Source organism: Myotis yumanensis, unplaced genomic scaffold, assembly GCF_028538775.1.
Source record: "Myotis yumanensis isolate MYYU_CA2020_CCGP unplaced genomic scaffold, mMyoYum1.0.hap1 SCAF_7, whole genome shotgun sequence".
Classification (NCBI taxonomy): domain Eukaryota; kingdom Metazoa; phylum Chordata; class Mammalia; order Chiroptera; family Vespertilionidae; genus Myotis; species Myotis yumanensis.
Genome location: NW_027223758.1, coordinates 68,766,029 through 68,786,356, shown reverse-complemented (window position 1 = coordinate 68,786,356; position 20,328 = coordinate 68,766,029). Strand labels below are relative to the sequence as shown.

General features: G+C 52.6%; 1 protein-coding gene across 2 annotated transcripts in view; it reads left to right on the top strand.

Annotated features, from left to right (window-relative positions):
• Nucleotides 1-20,328, top strand: part of SLC12A5 (solute carrier family 12 member 5) — a 38,826-nt gene that overhangs the window by 5,361 nt on the left and 13,137 nt on the right. The window contains exons 1-13 of one of the 2 annotated variants that reach the window (XM_070420825.1): nucleotides 2,875-3,024; nucleotides 9,019-9,113; nucleotides 9,449-9,580; nucleotides 9,920-10,066; nucleotides 10,884-10,938; nucleotides 11,426-11,556; nucleotides 13,912-14,153; nucleotides 14,934-15,145; nucleotides 16,692-16,862; nucleotides 17,155-17,253; nucleotides 17,394-17,451; nucleotides 19,108-19,282; nucleotides 19,912-20,030. In XM_070420825.1, coding sequence (XP_070276926.1) covers nucleotides 2,973-3,024; nucleotides 9,019-9,113; nucleotides 9,449-9,580; nucleotides 9,920-10,066; nucleotides 10,884-10,938; nucleotides 11,426-11,556; nucleotides 13,912-14,153; nucleotides 14,934-15,145; nucleotides 16,692-16,862; nucleotides 17,155-17,253; nucleotides 17,394-17,451; nucleotides 19,108-19,282; nucleotides 19,912-20,030 — 1,688 coding nt within the window. In that variant the 5' untranslated portion in view covers nucleotides 2,875-2,972. Of the gene's footprint in view, nucleotides 1-2,874; nucleotides 3,025-9,018; nucleotides 9,114-9,448; nucleotides 9,581-9,919; nucleotides 10,067-10,883; nucleotides 10,939-11,425; nucleotides 11,557-13,911; nucleotides 14,154-14,933; nucleotides 15,146-16,691; nucleotides 16,863-17,154; nucleotides 17,254-17,393; nucleotides 17,452-19,107; nucleotides 19,283-19,911; nucleotides 20,031-20,328 lie in introns of those variants that run through there. The other variant, XM_070420824.1, reaches the window with a different exon arrangement.

Genomic DNA, 20,328 nt, shown 5'->3' with positions numbered 1-20,328 from the left:
GAGAGGGTTCCCCTCTAGATAGATCTTCCTGGGGCTCTGGGTGGGGATGGGGTGCTGAGCTGGCAGCCATATTCCTGGGCTCAGAGCTGAGGGACATCTTGCTGGTCATCTGGCCAAGGCCAAGCTGGCAGTGCACAAGATGCCTGCAATGTGTTTTCTCAAAGCCTCGCTGCAGAGCATTCACCTGAGGCCAGGATAGGGACCAGTCTCCTTGAAAGGTGGGGTGTGTGAATTGAAGGTCTGGGGTCTACCCTTGGGACTCCGACTTCACTTGGTCTGGGCTCCATGATGTTAGTCTGAGATAAATGGAGAGAACATTAGGAGTTTTCAGAGAGGGAAGAAGTTCCATGGATTATGTAGCCTCACCCTTTCAGTTTCAAGATGGAGATACTGAATCCCCGAGCGAGGACCTTAGTCTTGCCCACAGTTATGCAGAATTTTGGGGCAGAAGACAGGATGGCAGCATTATTTCCTGAATCCCAGATGCCTCATGAGATGGGAGCTGTGGTGAGGGTGGACATACGGGACACCGAGGGGAAGAGGAGTCACTCCTACTACCTTCACCTGTACTCCCTTAGGATCTAGGTTTCCCCCATGCACGGGCTCAGTACCTGAGTGGCTAAGGCTCTGGCCCACAAATGAAGGGAAATACCCCCAGGAGACCATCCCAGACCTGGGTTTGTTGAAAAAAAAATCTCAGCATTTAATTTATTTCACAGCGTATCCCAGGCAAGCCTACTGCCTGTTTTACTATGTTACCTGTCTCTACAGAGTCGTGGAAAACCATAATGCTGTTGCTGCTGGTGGTGTGTGTAGTGGAGTGCTTAGGAGCTCTTGAACACTAGCCTACCCTACTGCTCTCCTTTTAACCCCTGTCACCAATTCAAACTTATTCAATTTTTTGGGGGTATTTTTTTTCCCTCTGGGAAAGCCAAGTCCAATTTTCACATCTGTCTGAATAGCTAGCTCTTCACCCTAGAGTCCTTCCAGCATCCACAGAACCCAGTGGCTCTGATACCTTATTGGTGGATCCCTCAGAGTCCCCTTTCAGTCAGCTGTGGAACTCTCTGGCTGACTCAATGTGAAACCACCGCGGACAAACGTGTACAGGGGAATCTGAACCGCGGGCCCTGTCCATGGTTCTGAAGGTCACATCCTAGAATCAGGTCTCCTGCCAGTCACATGGATGGTTTTAGGAAGGTCTAAGAGAAGACCTGAAGGTCTTCTGGGTCCACCTTCACTTACAAGGCAGGAGGACACTCCAGTCTGGTGACTCGGAAATCCGAGTACAAGAAAAGGGAGAAAACGTAGCTCAGACCCAGTCCCTGTTTCTTTGTTAGAAGCCAAGAATCAGAGGTCCTTTCTATAGGAGGCAGGGCAGTTTAAAAAGAGGTTGTGTTGAGGAGCAGAGTCCTAAACTGGAATAAAGCAACCTGGCTCCTAGGCCGCGTTCTGCCATTCACTGGCATTGTGTTCACACACAGTCATTTATTTCTCCTCTTTGGGCCTTAACTTTCTCATCTGCAAAATGAAAGCCATGCATTCGATAAGATGACTGATGCCATCCTTTCCAGCCCCAGAACTCTTCTGGAACTTAGAGGGCTAGTGTGGGTGGCTAGCTAGGGTGAGTCTGAAAGTCACTCCCCTTCGTCTGTTCTCACCCTTTGATGTTTAGATCTTCCAGAGACTCAGAGGGTCCAAGCCTCCGATGCTGCTTTCTGAGATGTCTCCACACAGGCTCCAGCCTGGATCTAGGGGTGCTGAGGGGTCCCAGGGCAGTCAAGCTTCTAGGGGACCTGTGTCAGGTGAGGGAGAGGAGCACAGACGGCCTGTCAGCTCTGGAATCCTCAGAAAGCAATCCTGGATTAGGGGATTAGACACTCCTGCCCCGGGAGAAAATCTGGTCCCAACCGACAGGCGGCCTCATCCCCCTCCCCCACGCTGTCCCTGGCCCGCCTCCGGCTGGTCTGCCTTCCCTAGAGCCCGCACCTCCCTGGTGGGGAGCTATGCTCCCTAGGACCTCACTGCTGCATTCTCTCCTCTCCACCGTGTCTCCTTCCAGAGGGTCACTGCACAGTCAGAGGGCCCCTGTCTGTGGATTTGTCTTGGGGGTGAGATGCTATGACTCTTGTCAGCCAAGCACAGTGAGAGGGTTCATTGCAACTCCTCAGGCTCCACTCCCCCAGTCTTAAGGCTGGATGGCCAGGTAGAGCCTGAGTCCCCCCATGGGGGCAGCACAGGGCTTCAGTTACGGCCTCTGGCCTTTCCACATCCTCAGCCAACCTATGGAACAGCGAGATGGGAAAGGGTCTGTTTCCCCACCCCTCTTCCGGCCTGGCCTCCCCAGCTTTGCAGACAGGCTCTCCAGGGACCCGTAGTCCCTGGTGCCTCACCCTTGGCATCTCATCTTCCCCCTAGGGGTCGCCCCAGACCCCCAGCCAGGCAGCCGCTGCGGGGCGCTTCCCCACGGCCGCGACCTAGTTCCCTGCCGTTATTTTTAGGGCGCGGGATGGCACCTGCCCACGTGCCGGCCCCGCCTGCGCCGGAGAGTGGGGGGCGGGCTGAGCTGTGTCTGCTGCAGGGAGGCGAGGCCCCTATCCCCTGCAGCACCCTCTCTATCCCACCCGTGCAAGCCCTCAGTTTTAGTGCGAGGGGGCCCCCAGGCCAGCTCTGCCCTCCCCTCTACTCCCCCCTCCCGCGGCCCCCCCCCCCCCCGCAACCCCGCCAGTGGCTCACGCCTCCTGCATACGGGATGAGGTGAGCAGCGCCGCCGCTGAGAGGGGGCGCGCGCGGGTGTGAGCGTGTGTCCGTGTGCGAGTGTGTGTGCGCCGGGCGGGCGGGCACTGCAGCTTCTTCCTCCGTGGAGCGGAGGGCGAGCGAGAGCTAGAGCGAGCGAGAGAGCGGAGAAGGCGGGCAGAGGGGCGCGGGCGAGGCGGCGCAGCCATCCCCGGGCCCGGCGCGGCGCTGCCACCATGCTGAACAACCTGACGGACTGCGAGGACGGCGATGGGGGAGCCAACCCCGGTAAGCAGCGGCCCGGGGGCGGAGAGGTGGGGGCGGCGAGGAGAGGAGGCAGCTCTGGGGTTAGAGGCAGAGTGGGGGCCGCCTCCTTCAGAGAAGAGGCTGGGAATGACCGGGGCGGTGGGCACCCCGGGCGGCCTGGAGCCTTGTTCCATTGGAATGCGCCAGGCGCTGTCCGAGGTGTTGGAATGCGCTCCGCCTGGGGCCGGGCTGGGGGCCGAGGGGTTGCCATTGCCCACCGAGCGGGAGGCAGACGTAGGTTAACCGAGCGGGGGAGGCGGTGGGAAGGCCATGGAAGAGCTAGAATGGGCTGACGTGGAGCTCGACGGGCGGAAGGAGGGCTCCTTTCCCCCATAAGGGACCCTGGCGTCCTGGCGCAGAGTGTTGACTGGTGTCGTGGGGGGGGGGGGGGGGAGGGCACAGTCTGCTGCAGTCCCTCTCTCTGAGACTTCCGCTGAAAGATAAGGGGAAGGGACTCATGAGGGGCTGGAGCCACATGACGGCCCCGTCCGGGCTGCGGTGTCTCCTTAAGAGGGCACTTGGTGCAATCCGGGCCCCCTCCCCCAAAGCTGCCCAAGATCCAACCTCAGAATGGAGCGTGCCTCCCCCGGAGATTTTCAGCTCTACTTTGCGGAATCTGCCTTTCCCTCTTGCGTCCCCGTGGGTTCCTATTCAGGACGGGAAGCAAGATCTCTCTCCTTTCTTCCCTCTTTCCCCTTCCCCTCGGTACCCTGGGATGGCAGTGAGGTCTCCAGGTCGGGACAGGGGGGAGTCTTTCTGGTCAGTTCTGCTAACCTCCTCAGGAAGGCCCCAGGAATGGGGTTCCAGCTGCTGAATCCCGGCGCCGGCGCCGCGGCGCGGACACTGCGGACGCGCTGCGGTGGGTGCGGAGACTCGCTAGGAGCCTAAGGGTTTGGAACAAGTCCTTTCGCTGCTTCGGCTCTCCCCCGCCCTCCTCCGCGGTTTCCCTGCTCCGAGGTCTTAGGGGCCAGCCACCCCTTTGGGCTCCCAGGCCCCCGCCGCCCCCCAGCGGTCTCAGCCATCCATCACGGTTGTCAGCCGCCCCCACCCCCACCCTCCAGCGGCGCTGCGTCCCTCGCGCACTAGCGCGCCTCCCGCTCCAGCTGTCTGCGCTCAGCGCCTTCAAACGCTCCCCTGGGCATAGCTTGACCCTCTGGGCCACGACTCTTGAAGACCTCCCCAGGGGGTGGCTGAGGGTCCCAAGGGCTGAAAGAGCGGGGTCCTCCAGGGACTGGCAGCCTGGACTTGAAGTCCTTCAGATCCTAAAAAGGAGGCAGAGCCAAGTGGCCGCTTGGGAAGGCTGTGGACACCGGGGTATCCATCCTTTGTCTGAGACCCTCTTCCTCCCCGGGTCTGAGTGGTCTACAGGGCTCTAAGCTACTGGCTGGCCATCTCATCTACCTCCCCGTCACATCGGGGCTGCCTCATCTCGAAGCCGCCCCCTTCCCCAACAGGCTGAGACTGTGTGTGTGTGTGTGGGGGGGAGGGGTTTGGTTAAGTGGAGTCTGCGGCAGAATCAGGCATCGCCACGCTGTGCGCAGGGAACGAAGGGAGCCCATTCCCGTCTGGGACCCGCTTCGGATGTCTCCACTCTGAGGACAGGAACTCACCCTGAGAGATCATCTCTCTGCTCCCCCAGACAACGGGTCCGGTCTGAGCCTCGCGGCTGGTGCCTTACTGGGCCTTGGGTTTCCATGGGGTCTCAGGAGGCCTATGTGTGCAGAGCAGGAGTGGAACTAGGAACTCCCTTCAGCTCCACACCCTCCCCATCAGCTTCTAGACTCTGAATGTGGTGGGCCCATCTGGAGACCGTTCTCTCTGTACAGTGGCCAGGACCTGGAACGAGGGTGTTCCGAACCTGGGTCAGGCGTTTTGGGTCCCAGAGAGAGAAGGCCTCGCAGAGGCAGCTGGAGAAGACGGTTGGGGGTTTTAAGGACCTGTTGAGGTTGTGGGAAGAGGGACCCTCGGGCGAGAGCCCCTGGCACCTGTGATCCAAAGTTCTTGGGGATGTGGGTGGGGGAAACCAGGGTGCTGACCTCAGGTAGATGGGAATGGTCCGAGTAAAAGGGCTTCTCTGGACTGAAGAAGAACCCAACGGTATTTATTATCTCTGGCCTCCAGGTCTCCTTTCTCCTTGGGGTCTGACGCGCTCCCCCACTACCCCAATCTCGCTTGGGAATTCCCCCAGGCCTGGCCCCAGGCCCATAGGGAGGAGGTGCCTTAGCCCGCCGCGCTCGCCGGTTTCCTCCCCAGGAGCTCTGGCCGCGGCAGCTTAATTGAAAGCCGATTCGGGTTGAGAGCTCCCAGGGGGCGGGGGCGGAGAGGGCTCAGCCTCAGTCTGGCCCTGCCTCCCTCGCACGCTCCACTAGGCGCTCCCCCACCGTCCTGACTCCGGGCTCTGGGGAATCTGGACGAGTTCCCCCTTCGCAGTCCTGCCCCCTGGAGAACTCCTGAAGCTCACCCGCCCCACACCGCCCCCAACCAGTGCGCCTGGTTCCAGGGAGGGGCAGTCAGCTCTGGCAGGGGCGGCCGGGAGCCTGGCGTCCCGTCCCGTCGGCGGGTGGAAAGGCAGGACCCAGAGCCAGCCTCCGGAGCCGCCCCCTCCGCTGCTCTCATTTCCTGGCTGCGATCCTGCCTGGAGTCTGGCTCCGCGCTGCGCGTCGCTTACATAAGCGGCTGCGGGCGCGTGGCCGGCTCTGCGCGGCGCTCTTGGCCCGCGCGGTCGCCTTGGAAACTGGTACCGGGCTACCTAGTTGCAGGCTCCAGTCAGGACGCCCCCCTTCCTGCCCCGCGCGCGCCTCGGGCCCCCACGAAGGAAGGGCGGGGATGGAGAGGCGTGAAAGGCAGAGAGGAGGGGCTCTGGCGTCTAGCTGCCTGGCCCGAGGAGCAGTCGCTGCGCGAAGAGGAACCCAGTCCCACAGGAGACGGCCCCTGCATCTTGCCGCCGGGGAAGTGTGTGGAATGGGGAGTCCGGGCAGGGTGGGCTCCACGTGTACTAATAACAGCCGTGATTGTAATAGCTCCAGCATGTGCCAGGCATGCATTACAAACATTATTTCACTTAATCCCAACAGTCCTTTCAGTTAAGCACGATTAGTAACCCTTTGCAAAGGAGGAAACCGAGGCTTAGAGTGTAAGTGACCTGCTCAACTGTATCAACACAGCTAGTGAAGCTGTGACTGAAACCTAAATTTTGACTCCAGCCTGTTTTCTTAACCACTAAGAAATTTGTTCTCGTCTCATCCCCCTCAAACCCTCCAGTTCCTATCATGTCGAGGTGAGAACATGAGGCCCCTTGTCAGCATTTTAAAAGGAGGAACACACTTCACTCTTATTTCTCCTGTTCTCTGGCCCCAGCCAGCTCTTCTGAAACCCTGGAGTCAGGAAGGGAGCCTGGTGAAATTTACTTCCCAAGACTTTTTCCTGAGCAACTATTATGTCCCAGGCTTCCACTGGGAGGACGGTCTGCTATTCCCGGGAACTCACACATGTGAGGAAAAGGAAGAGTAGGTGGTGGCCCTGTTTGGGGACCAGGAGTCGTACCTGGCTTGTTGAATGAGCTGGTGGCAGGAGATAGAGGGCATCGCCTCTTTCCCCTTTTACAATGTGGAGTCAGGATGAGATTGGAGTTATAACAGGTCATTCTCTGGGGAAGGACCCTGACTGGGAGACTAAGTAAAGTTTCTGGGAGGTAAGGAGGATGGGGAGGATTTGGACAGAGGGAGAGGGAGAAGGAAAGTCAGAGGAAGAGAGGGGGGCGGGTCAGGAGACGAGGGACAGGCGATTCAGAATATGTAGGGCCTCAGCTTCACTTGGACTTTGGACAGTGGGGACTTTCTGCAGGGTCCAGAGGGGAATCTGCTACTGGGACTCAGCCCTCGCCCTGAGGAAGGGGCATGGCTGGAGCTAAAGAACTGTGCCTTTAGGGTCCCTTATATCTCGTTGAAAGGGCCCTCCCTCTCCTTGATGCCGAAGTGACTTTCTCCTTGGGTGATTTCATCCAGGCCCTTGTTTTCACACACTTCCTACACACGTATTTATTTATTTATATTTATATGTTTTTCTGATGAGTTACCCCACCTCTTTCTCCTGCCCAGCCTCTTTCCCGGGACTCAGACTGGCATATCCAAGTGGCTTCTAGACTTATTCAGCTGAGTGTCCCACAGTGCCTCACTCTCAATCAAATCCAGCATCTTCCCCACTCCTAATCTCCCCCTTTCCCATTAGTAAATAGCACCATGATCCAACCATTTATCCATGCTAGAAACCCCAGGCATTACTCTAGATTCCTCCTTCTTCCATTCCCAAACATCTGGCGTAGAGATATGTGCCAATCATTCTGTCCATTGCCCTGCGTTGCTCGGGTCTGGGTCACCAGCCCTCACCTAGATTACTGAAGTCCCTAACTAGCATCTGTATTCTTCATCTAAAGGCCAGAGCGATGGCTCTAAAATACAGGTCTGTTCATGGCACTTCTTTGCCTTCAATGACTTCCCATTGTTCTCTGGGTGAGGTCCAAAATCTGTAACAGGGCCTACTAATTGTGTAAGGACCCAGCCCACATGTATTATACCAGGCTCATCTTTTCCTATGCACTCCCCATCCTTCAGGCCCGCCCCTCCCTCTCCCTCCCCCGTGCTCCTTCTTCATACTCCAGCCAGATCAAACTTCTTTCAGCTCCTCTAACCTACTCTGTTCACTCTTGCCTCTGGGCCGCCGAACATGCTGTTCTGCTGTTCTGTCTGCCTGGAACACCCTCCTGCCTCCCTCCCATTCTAATTCTTACTCATCCTTCAGTTCTCAGCCAACACGTCACTTCCTCTGGGAAGTCTTCCCTGACCTCCCAGGCTGGGCTGAATGCCTCTCCTGTGTTCCTACAGTCCCTATTCATCTTCTATCACAGAACTTACCACTCTGGGTTGGAAATTCCTGGTTACTGGTTCATCTCCCCTGCCCTTGGGTTCCCTGAGGCCAGGAGTGGTGTCTTATTCTGCCTTTTACTTTTCCTCCATCCCGGTGCTGATATTGGCACATGGCAGATATCCAGCAAATACATGTTGGCTGAAGATGAATGAGGGGCATAGGAGGTGCCTAAGGGGGTCACTTTTCTAAGAGGTAGAGTATCCTTGGGGCCTCAGGCTGTATTTTTTTCTGCCTTTTTCTCCAGGAAAAAGCATGCTTCTACCCCAAAACACCAGATGGGCCCAGTTATGGTCAAGGAGGGGCCCTGGAGAATCTAGGGTACCCTGATGAATGAGACGGGACCCCCAAGAGCAAGGAAGCATTCACCCATTTATTAAATACCTAGTATGTGCCAAGGAGTGCACTAGGCTCTTTAAACATGCTGTCAACTAAAATTCTTCAAGGGAAGCCCAGCCGGCGTGGCCCAGTGGTTGAGCATTGACCTATGAACCAGGAAGTCAGGGTTGGTTCCTGGTCAGGGCACATGCCTGGATTGTGGGCTCCATCCCCAGTGTGGGACGTGCAAGAGGCAACCAATCAATGATTCTCTCCGATCATTGATGTTTCTATCTCTCCCTCCCTCTCCCTCCCTCTCTGAAATCAATAAAAAATATTTGTAAAATAAATAAATAAAATTCTTCAAGGGAGGTAGTATTAGCTCCATGTCTCCCATGTGCACACCGAGGGTGAGAGAGGTAAAGTGGCCATACAGCCGTAACTGATTTGGCTCAGTGGATAGAACGTCGGCCTGCGGACTGAAAGGTCCCAGGTTCGATTCCGGTCAAGGGCATGTACCTTGGTTGCGGGCACATCCCCAGTAGGAGGTGTGCAGGAGGCAGCTGATCGATGTTTCTCTCTCATCGATGTTTCTAACTCTCTATCTCTCTCCCTTCTTCTCTGTAAAAAATCAATAAAATATATATTAAAAAAAAAAGTGGCCATACAGCTGCATTGGCCCAGGCAGATGGATGGCCACCAGTTGGTGCCAGACCACTGACTCCTCTGCCTTCTCAGGCGATGGCAACCCCAAGGAGAGCAGCCCCTTCATCAACAGCACCGACACGGAGAAGGGAAAGGAGTACGATGGCAAGAACATGGCCCTGTTTGAGGTGGGTTGCCAGGGGTGTTGGGCCTCCACCCACAGTTCATCTCCGCATGTATCAGATCCTCCCTCCCTCCCTCCTCTCCATCCCTCTGTCGGTCCATCTTCTTTCTTGAGCCTCCCTCAGCCCCTTCTCCTTCCCTTTACCTCATCTACTCTTTATCCCCATCCTACCGTCCTCTTTCCCTGTTCTCCTGGCCCCCTCCTCCTCCTTTTTCATCTTATCTCATCCTCCAAGATTTGCCTTCCTTGTCCCCATATCTCTCTGCCTCCTCCCATCCAGCTCATCCTCCTCCCCTCCCCGAGGCTCTAGCATCCTAATACTGCCACCTCCCTCCACAGGAGGAGATGGACACCAGCCCCATGGTGTCCTCCCTGCTTAGTGGCCTGGCCAACTACACCAACCTACCCCAAGGAAGTAGGGAGCATGAAGAAGCAGAAAACAATGAGGGTGGAAAAAAGAAGCCGGTACAGGTGAGGGCCTTGGGAAGAACAAAGAGGGAGGAAGGCTGGATGGAAGGGAGAAAAGATTGGGGAAGGAAAACAGATTCGGATGAAGGGATAGGATTTGGGGGCGGAGGGAAGGGAGATGAGGGATAGCGATAGAAGGGAGGAGAGTGGGGTTGGTTTGAAGGAGGGGTGATGCAGGCATGAAGGCTGGGAAATGGGAAGAGGAATCAGGGGGAAGAGGGATGAAGGGGTGGAGATGGAGAGAATAAGAAAGTGGGGGATGAAGGAAAAAGGGAGAGGAGTGGGTTTGTGGGTTTGGGAGTGATTAGGACCTACAGAAACTGACACCGGCTTCCCTGGCAGGCCCCACGCATGGGCACCTTCATGGGTGTGTACCTACCGTGCCTGCAGAACATCTTTGGTGTCATCCTCTTCCTGCGACTCACTTGGGTGGTGGGCATTGCAGGCATCATGGAGTCCTTTTGTATGGTCCTCCTCTGCTGCTCCTGTGTGAGTGACACCCTCCCCTCTCCCACTCCCTGGCAGCTGGGCTGAACAGGGCCTTGGGGTGGGAGGGTGGGGGGGAAGCATGAGACCTGAGCTTTTTATAGGAACCACTGCATATGATCTTTGAGAGTAAATTAGGTCTGACTGGTCCTTCCTGCCTCTCACAGGCTAGTCCCTGATGGCTCTTAACCAGGTTTCACCTGGATGTGTCGTGTGTGTGTATGTGTGTAATTACACAAGTAATGCCAATTCATTGATGAAAAAGATAGATGTCCAGAAAGAAATAAAATTCACCTATAATCACACACTAGTTAACATTTTGGTAGGTCTAGACTCACAAGAAATGGGATTATGTGTCACAAACAGTTTTGTAACAGAATTCTTCCTACCCTCTCTAAAACAACTATTCACTAGACACCTACTTCTCATCACATTTCCGTTTCTCTACATGTGACCTTCGAGCCACCTTTGCGTGTGAGGTCATCAGTGCTAAAGCTAGTACCCTATTTTGTAGATGAAGAAACTGAGGCTTAGAGAGTGAAGTGACTTGTCTCTGGCCAGACAGCTGGTCAGAGGCCAGGCTGGGATTTCCAGAGCTCTCTGGTGCTATAGCTTGTGGTAGGCCCATTGAATGGTGAATAAGAGCTTTTCTTGACAAGAAGGACTTGGCAGGAGTAGAAGTTGGAATGGGACCAGGGAGAAGCTCGGTGGAAGAGGACTTGTGGGTTTGGCAATGTTTATGGGGCATAAGGTTTGGCCCCCACCCAGGCCACTGCGGCCCCCATTCCAGCCGCCACTCTGATGATCTCTCTCCTCACAGACGATGCTCACAGCCATCTCCATGAGTGCAATTGCAACCAATGGTGTTGTGCCTGGTATGTAATTGGGGTTTCTTACAGGGGATGAGGCCTGAATGGTTGGGAGGGGGGCCTGGATAGTTGGAAGGATGGATAGTGCCTTGGGCTTTGGGGGCTAGCAGGACCCAAGACAGGCCATATTGCAGAACTGGGACTGGGCTATGATGTTTGTGGGGTAGCCTGGGACAATTTTATTAAGGGGAGGCAATTTATGGTGCTGGACAGGGCAATGCAAGCTCTCCCTTTGCCTGGGACCCTCTTCTCCAACACCCTATTTTCTGAGCCCATGGCCTCTTTAGAGGGGTCGTTAGCAACACGGTAATTAGTGCTGCAAAATCTTTTCAGAGTGGCTAGCTGGGTCTTCCACCAGTCTTAGGACTCCAGCCTGTAAGGCCCATGAGGCTCAGAGCAATCACCTCCCCGCCTCTGTTCCTACGTCCTCCTCACCCCCAACGATAGCCCAGTGCTCTTGAACCTCTCACTGATACTAGGTTTTTTTCTGCAGCTGGCGGCTCCTACTACATGATTTCCAGGTCTCTGGGCCCAGAGTTTGGGGGCGCCGTGGGCCTCTGCTTCTACCTGGGCACTACCTTTGCTGGGGCCATGTACATCTTGGGCACCATCGAAATCCTGCTGGTGAGAGGGGCCAAGGAGGAGGTGTGGGGCCCCAGGCTTTCAGTTAACCAATGCTCCCTGGACACCTCCTATAGGCCGCTCAGTGAGGCCAAAGGGAAATCAGATGTGCTTCTCTTTTTGAAGAGTTCACGGTCTAGTTGGGGAAACAAGATGCAATAATTATGTAACACGAACAGCTGCCGGTTATCAGGCACCCACTGTGCTCTCAGCAGAGCTCCAAGTACTTCACAGTCATTATCTTGAATCCTCATGAAATTTAAGTATTATTACGCCCATTTACAAATGAGAAGCTCAGAGAAATGAAATGACTTACTCAAGGTCACTCAGCGACCAAGTGGCAGAGGTGGGTGGATACAAGTAAAATCAAGGCAGAAATAGTAATAGTCATGTCACACAATAGTTGACTATTTAGTGGCTGCTGACCAGGTGCCAGGGGCTGTGCTAAGTCCCCTACAAATGTTCATTACGGAGGGCTGGTGGCTAGTCAATTGCAAAAGGGAAGAAGGCTAAGAGGGAGCCGAGTAAAGACATCTATCTGGAGTAGTGAAGAGAAGTCAGGTGCTGGGCAGTGTTTAAAGGAGACGGCTGCTGACTTTGGTCTCCATTCTTCTTGCCCCTCCAGGAGGAGTTGGGAGCTGAAGAGGGTTCCTTGGTACATAGAAAGTGGGGCTGGCCTTTCCCAAGCTCCCACTTTATCCAGGCCCCATGGCCTGCGATGTATCATTTTATTTTATCCCTGACTCTCCTATGAGTTAGAAGTTGTCCCCATTTTACAGATGAAGAAAGCAAGGCTCAGAGAGTTTAAGGAAAGGATATGAATGTGTGGAAGGTGTGAACCTGTGTCTTTCTGACCCTCACACCAGTGATTGTTCACTCTACCACACTGTCTTGGAGAACTAGGGCTAAAAGTAGTCGCAGCTTCTGGTTTGGGGGCAGAATGGAGAACGAAAGACCTGAGGAGCCACATGATGAGAGAATGATGACTTTTACAAAACTAAATAATTTGCAAATTATTATCAAAGCAATTCTGCCCCTTGCATAAATTGGAAAAATATCAAAGAATGTAAACAAGGAAATAGCAATCGCCCAAAGAAAATCATTAACATTTGGGTGTATTTTTTTCTAGTTTTTTTCTATGTGATATTGTATTCTGTACAGATTTTCCTAAATAACTCAAAACTCTCTTTGTACATATAATTTGCAAATGAAAATAACTTTTGTAAGAATATAAACATTAATATTTATTTTATTTTATTTTTTTAAATATTTTTTTATTGATTTTTTACAGAGAGGAAGGGAGAGGGATAGACAGTTAGAAACATCAATCAGCTGCCTCCTGCACACCCCCCACTGGGGATGTGCCCGCAACCAAGGTACATGCCCTTGACCGGAATCGAACCTGGGACCTTTCAGTCCGCAGGCCGATGCTCTATCCACTGAGCCAAACCGGCCAGAGCTAAACATTAATATTTAGTAGAGAAATTATAGAAAATACAGATGTGCAAAAAAAAAAAATAAAGATTCTCCACATTTTCACCATTCAGGGAAAACTACTGTTAATATTTTGCTGTATCTACACACACATACATTATTATGCATATATTTATATGTTTGGGTATGAGTACATATATGTATTTACAAAAATGAGATCATAAACACATTTTCTAAAACTTGATTGTTTTTACCTAATATAACATGAATAGCTTTTTGAGTCAGTTATATAAACCCATTTATCCTTTTGAATAGCACCATAGTGTATATGGGAATATCATAATTTATTCACCCAATCTCCTAATGATGACTACCTAATTTGTTTCTGCCTTTCTATTAGAAATAATAAAAACAATATATAATTATTAAGACTTACACTTGATCACAAAATAATAGAAATTAAAATTACTGCCAACATTTTCACAATATCATTTAAAAATATATTTTTGAACTGATTTCAGAGAGGAAGGGAGAGGGAGAGAGAGATAGAAACATAAGTGATAAGAATCATTGATTGACTGCCTCCTGCATGCCCCCTATTGGGAATGGAGCCCAAAACCTGGGCATGTGCACCGACAGGGAATTGAACTGTCACTTCCTGATTCATAGGTCAACCACTGAGACACACCAGCTGGGCTGCAATATCATTTCTAATAACTGTGTAATAAACCTTGCAGGCTCGCCTATGATTTTCTTAACCATTCCCTTATCAGTGGATGCCATTCTAGTCTTGCATACTGTAACTTTGCTGTGACTGGAATCTTTTCTCCAAATCCCTGACTGCACATCAGGTTATTTTCGTGGGGTGATTCTCAGTTGGTTCTTACTGGGTTAGTTGCCTGACCTCCTTGCCCTTTCTCACAGGCTTACCTCTTCCCAGCTATGGCCATTTTTAAGGCAGAAGATGCCAGCGGGGAGGCCTCAGCCATGTTGAACAATATGCGTGTATATGGCACCTGTGTGCTCACCTGTATGGCCACTGTGGTATTTGTGGGTGTCAAGTATGTCAACAAGTTTGCCCTTGTCTTCCTGGGTTGTGTCATCCTCTCCATCCTGGCCATCTATGCTGGGGTCATCAAATCTGCCTTTGACCCGCCCTACTTCCCGTAAGTGCTGCTACTCTGAGCCTAAGGCATCGTCCTCCTCCTCCATGGCCCAGTTTCATGGTCTGCACACCACCCTATGCCAACCCCATCTCTCAGAATCAGAGTGGCTGTGAATTTAGGGCAATCTCCCTTGAGGGGGAAAATATCTCCTAGTTTTGGGGAAGTCTATTCAGAGTGGGGTAATATTTCTGGAGTTGGGCACATTTTCCCTTATGAGAGTCAAATGCTTGCTGTTGGGATGATCTGAGAAAGAACCAAGTGGAATGATTTCTGGAGGGATAAACACTGTGTTGAGGAAACATTTTATGGGTGGGGACAAGCTCCTGGAATGGGGCAACCACTTAGTGTTAAATACCTTCTCCATCATGGGAAAGTACACAGAAGGGAAGGTCTGTAGCTCAGATCTCTGTTGGTCCTGCCTCTTTACTGGGACAGGTTCCCTTACATCCCACTGCCCAGAAGGGCGGCGCACAGAGACTGCTGTCCATGGTGCTGAAACACAGCATTGCACGAAGGTGGTTTGCTCCCTGGCTGCTATTAGAATCACTTGGGCGGGTGTGTGTGTGTGTGTGTGTGTGTGTGTGTGTGTGTGTGTGTGTGTGTGTGTGAGGGGGGTCTTTAAAAAAAAAAAGCCGATTCTGGGCTCCATCCCAGTAAAATCAGAATATCTGGATATTGGGCCCCAGCATCTGTGTTTTTAGAGTTCCCCTGGAAATTCGACTGTGAAGCCAGGGCAAGGTTATGTCCCTCCCCACCGTCCTCCCTTGTTTCTCTCCCTAGGATCTGCCTTCTGGGGAACCGCACACTCTCTCACCATGGCTTTGATGTCTGTGCCAAGCTGGCTTGGGAAGGAAATGAGACGGTGACCACACAGCTCTGGGGCCTTTTCTGTTCCTCTCGCTTTCTCAATGCCACCTGTGATGAGTACTTCACCCAAAACAACGTCACGGAGATCCAGGGCATTCCTGGCGCTGCTAGTGGCCTCATCAAAGGTCTGGGGGACGGAAGAGGGCTGATGTCCAGGGAATGCTACAGGGATTGTGGGTTAAAAAGTTAGGATTAAGAGACTCTACTTGGGATTCAGTTAAATTCAATCAGTTTTAATCGATCTCCTACTCTGAGATGTTCTTGGGACCATGAAGGGGTAGAGATGAAAAGAAGCCTTTGAGTAGCCCATCACTTAATAGAAAAGAAAGCCATCAGTTTAACAAGCACCTACCAAGTGCCTAGCACTGTGCTAAGCACCAGGAATGCAACATAAATAAGTCACAGGCCTCGGCCTCAAGGAGTCTAAAGGCAGACACAGATGTATTAGCAAATATGCATAGACACGCATTCAATGAACAGAGATCTCCCAGGAGAGGGAGTGGTTGTATGTATAAGGTGGTAAGATAAGGCTTCCTGGACTCATCTGAGAAAGCTTTTGAAGGACAAATAAGAGATTTTCAGTGATATTAAGGGAATAAAGACATCACAGGCAGAAGAACAGCTTGCCTAAAAGCATGCAGACACAGAAGAGCATATTGTGTCCTTCCAACCACAAGTAATTTGGAATGACTGGGACATAAAGTGAAAAAGAAGGAGGGGCAAGAAATGATGTCAGAGAAGCCAGCATGAGCCAGACTGTGGTGGGTCTCGGAAGCTATGTCAAAGAGTTTGGACTATGTCCCGAGGGCAATGAAGAGCCACCAAATGGTTTGGAGTAAGTGAGGGACATGGCCACCTTGTCATTTCTGAAGGTTCACTCTGGCTGCTAATGTGGATGGGCTAAAATGGGGAGATACCAGAGGCAGGGAATCCAAGAGGAGGCTACACTGACTCCAGGTGAGAGATGATGGTTTTCTGACCTGGAGTGATGGAGGGATGTCTGGAATGGAGTAGTGGTTTTCCCCAAGTCTGTTCTGTGTACCAAGGAGACGTGGCAATGTCTGGAGACAGTTCTGGTCACAACTGGAGGCTTATTATGGGCATCTAATGTGTAGACTCAGGATGTTGCTAAACGTCCTACAATGCTATAGGACAGCCCCCCATAACCAAGAATTAACTGGTCCCAATAGTGCCAAAGTGGAGGAATCCTGGAAAGAAGAGAAATGGTATATTTGAGAAATATTTAGGAGGAGTCATGGGCCGGAGTTGGTGAGGGGTTTGAAATGGAGATGGGGAGAGGGAGCAGTTGAGGGCAATGCCAAGGTGTCTGAATTGATGCTTGTGCCACTGACCCAGCTAAGGGGTCCAGGAAAGGAGCTGGTTTGGGGTGGGTGGGTGTGAGATCGGTTTGGGATATTGAATCAGTCTGAGATAGGTGTTTCTTTTTGCCCCAATAGACAGTGCTATTTGAGAGCAAGGACTAAATCTGACGCAGGTGCATGTGGCCTGGTCCAAATCAGGAGCTTAGGAAATGTTAGTAGAAATAAAACAGAGCCAAGGGGAATGAGAGGTGGTTGACCTTGGCCCTCCTTTTGCCCACCCCACTTCCTGGCCCCAAACTTGTGACACTCTGACTTCTGGTCTTTCCTGAGCATCCTGTCTCCCCCACAGAGAACCTCTGGAGCTCCTACCTGACTAAGGGGGTGATTGTGGAGAAGCATGGGATGCCTTCAGTGGGCCTGGCTGATGGTGCCCTTATCAACATGGACCATCCTTATGTCTTCAGTGATATGACCTCCTACTTCACTCTGCTGGTTGGAATCTACTTCCCCTCAGTCACAGGTGAAGGGGAGCTTGGAGAAGGAGGACTGTGCCTGGGAATGGGTGTGTAGGGGACAGTCAACGATAACGTGGGGGAATTTCTTAGCCTAAAGCCCCCATCACACAGGCAGAAGTCACAATTCAGTTCCCATTGGACAGATCAGGGTATTAAGGCCATGGAAAGCCGAGTAGACTGCCCAAGTCCTCGTGCAAATCCATGTGCCAAGCCCAGACCCCAGGCTTCCTGACTCCGAGGCTGGGGTAATTTCTTCCCAGTCTGTCTGGTCTCCTGTCCTAGCTGCTCTGTTCACAGGGATCATGGCTGGTTCTAATCGCTCCGGGGACCTGCGGGATGCCCAGAAGTCAATTCCTACGGGCACCATCCTGGCCATTGCCACCACCTCCGCTGTCTGTATCCTGTGCTGCGGGGCTGGGGCCACCGTGGGCCGGGAGGGCTGGAGAGGGGGCGGTTGCTGGTTCATCGCTGGCTCAGGAGCGGTGGTGATGCAGGGGGACGCCACGCTGGGAATTCTCCTTCATTCTCTGCTGCAGACATCAGCTCCGTTATTCTGTTTGGAGCCTGCATTGAGGGGGTCGTCCTGCGGGACAAGTAAGTAAGGGAATCAGGACTGATCCTGTTCTGGGGGGTGGGCACAGGGGCCCAGTTCTGGGAAACAGACCTGACAGGGGCACCGAACCTGTGCAAGGGGCCTTGTGGGAGGGAGGTCAAGGGGAGGTGCTTGTCAACTTACACTGTATTTTATCTTTCTCATGTCACTCCAGCTCAAGGAGCTTGAATGGTGCCTCATTTCCTTTAGGATAATGACACTTTCCTTTTCTTTTTCTTTAAAATCTATTAATTCATTTAATGTTTCCTGGATGTCTATGTGTTGGTCACTGTCCAGGGAGTAACAAAGATGAATAAGCCAGGATTTTTGCCCTGAAGGAGCTCTTTGGGGATGGTAGCTGTACTTTCAACAGACTTGGGATGCAGAGCAGTAGGGGTGGTGAGAAAATACAGCACACGGCTCTGGGGCTGCGATCCAGTCCTCAGAGGGCGGGAGGAGGAGGTGATTCTAGAAATGCCTTATACACATTTTCTCATTTATCCTTCCCACTTTAAATGTCGAGCAGAGATTGCTTAGATGGCTGGGGGGCAGGGCCGGGGGAGGCATTCCAGGCAAGGAGATCAGCATGAGTAAAGGTGGAGGAGAGAAACAGCTGCATGTGTGTGTACATGCGCGCGCGTGTGTTTGCACACTCGGGTGCCTGTAGCTGTGAGCAGTTAGAGCTTCAGGAACATTCCCCTCTGAAGGGCGGGTGCATACCCACCAGGAGGGCAGGTGGCAGCCCTGTCCCAGAAGCCGTTTCTGCATTCCCATCCTGGCTTCTGTAAGGTGGGGAATGGGGACATGGGGCTGGAGACTTACGATGGACCCAGTTCCGGAGGCCTGGTTTTTGGTACCAGTAAATTGGAGCTTTATTTTACAAAAAATGGAGGAAACTCTGGAGGGTTTTAGGTAGAGGAGTGACCTGGCCAAATGGACAATTTGCACATATTACACCTATTAGCGTTTACGGCAACTTAACCTCCACTTATCTCACTTTATTTAATGGGACACCTCCCACAGATTGCAAGGGATTCCGCAGGTCATCAGTATAACCCATCATCTGATCCTTGAAGTCCTTCAGCAGCGGCCCATCTGAGCGTACCGCTGCTTGCACATTTCAGGGACAGGGCTCTGCACCTACTGAGGCAGCATCTTCCATTTTTAGACAATATTGTTGTTAGAAAATGCTTTTCTTTGATTCTCACATCACATACCATCACCAGATGATGAGGCCAGAACCCCCATTTTTCAGATGGAGAGGTTCTAACAGGTTAAGAGGTTTGCCCAGGATAACATAAACTTTCACAACGGACCTTTACTGGAATCACTATCACTGCCATGTCCAGGCACTGTGCTAAGCATTTTACATGTGTTATTTCCTATCCTCTCACCTGTTGTATGAGACGGGTTTGTAATGATTCTTGTCTTACAAGGCGAGGAAAGTGGGGCAAGGAGACGTGAAGTGACTTGTCCAAGGTCATGCAGACAGAAGGTGCCCAGGACATTAGGGGCTTTGTCTCTCCCTTTGCCCCTGCTGAGCCCAGCACTGCGGTGGACACAGAGTTGGTTCTGAAGTTGGCGAGGGAGACCTGCCCTGGAAATCCAGGTGGCATCGCTCACCCAGTATCTCCTGTCCTGTTGCTGCTTCATTTCAGGTTCGGTGAAGCTGTGAGTGGCAACCTGGTGGTGGGCACACTGGCCTGGCCCTCCCCCTGGGTTATCGTCATCGGATCCTTCTTCTCCACCTGTGGGGCTGGGCTGCAGAGCCTCACAGGGGCCCCCCGCCTGCTGCAGGCCATCTCTCGTGATGGCATAGTGCCCTTCCTGCAGGTCAGTGGTGGGCAGAGTGTGGAGAGAACAGTCCCTTCCTATCCTAGTCAGCCAGACCCCTGCCCAGGGAGGCTACAGGGCGAGCCAGGGCCACAGCAAGCCTTGAACTGCCTTCTGGGGCCCTTCTGCTCTGTGCTGCCACTAAGAAGAATGGTTGTGCCTTATTTGGGATTTGGCCCATGGTCAATGCCATCTTTTTGGACAGAGTTGTCTGCTCTTAGGGGAAAAATAAAATGGCCCTCCTTTGGCCTAGTGATCAGGCAGGGATTCAAGGAGGCAGCCAAAGGGCAAGAAAGGGGCAGCTCTCTCCATGATGCTAAAAAAAAGATTTATGGTGCACACAGTCATGGCCTCTTGCTGGCCTCCTGTAGTTCTTCTCCCATCTGTTTTTTCCCCTTAAGGGAGCATTTGAACTTCATTGCACTTGGGTACCAATGTCAGTGTGGGTGAGATACAGCAAAAGCCCGGTATCCCCTTGGGTATTGCTAAAAGATGAGACATACAGCATCCTGTCCCTACCTCCTTATTGATTAGGGGATTCTGCCTCTACTGCACTGGTCCCCAAGACTGGAGGAGACACAAGAAGTCCTTAAGGTCTCAGGCTCCCATGACGGTTACTCTGTCCTCAGGTCTTTGGCCATGGCAAAGCCAACGGAGAGCCAACCTGGGCCTTGCTCCTGACCGCCTGCATCTGCGAGATCGGCATCCTCATTGCGTCCCTCGATGAGGTCGCCCCCATCCTCTCCATGTGCGTGCTGGCCTTTTGCCCTCCCCACCAGCTCGGGGGTCTCTCTACCTGGATCCAGCAGCTGTGACCCTGAGCAGCCCACCCAGACACTTTAACAACCCCAGGAGGTTCCCCACCGTCACAGAAACCCATCTTTTTTTATATAGAGATTTACCCCCACGTGCAGCAGGGTGTGTTGTAACAGGGTTTGGCCTTTGAACCCCTTCCTAAGCACCAGAACATGATTCGGACACCTCCCCAATTTCTTCTGCCTTTTCTCCCTCTCTTCCCTTCTGTTTCTCTTTCTGTCTCTGCCCCT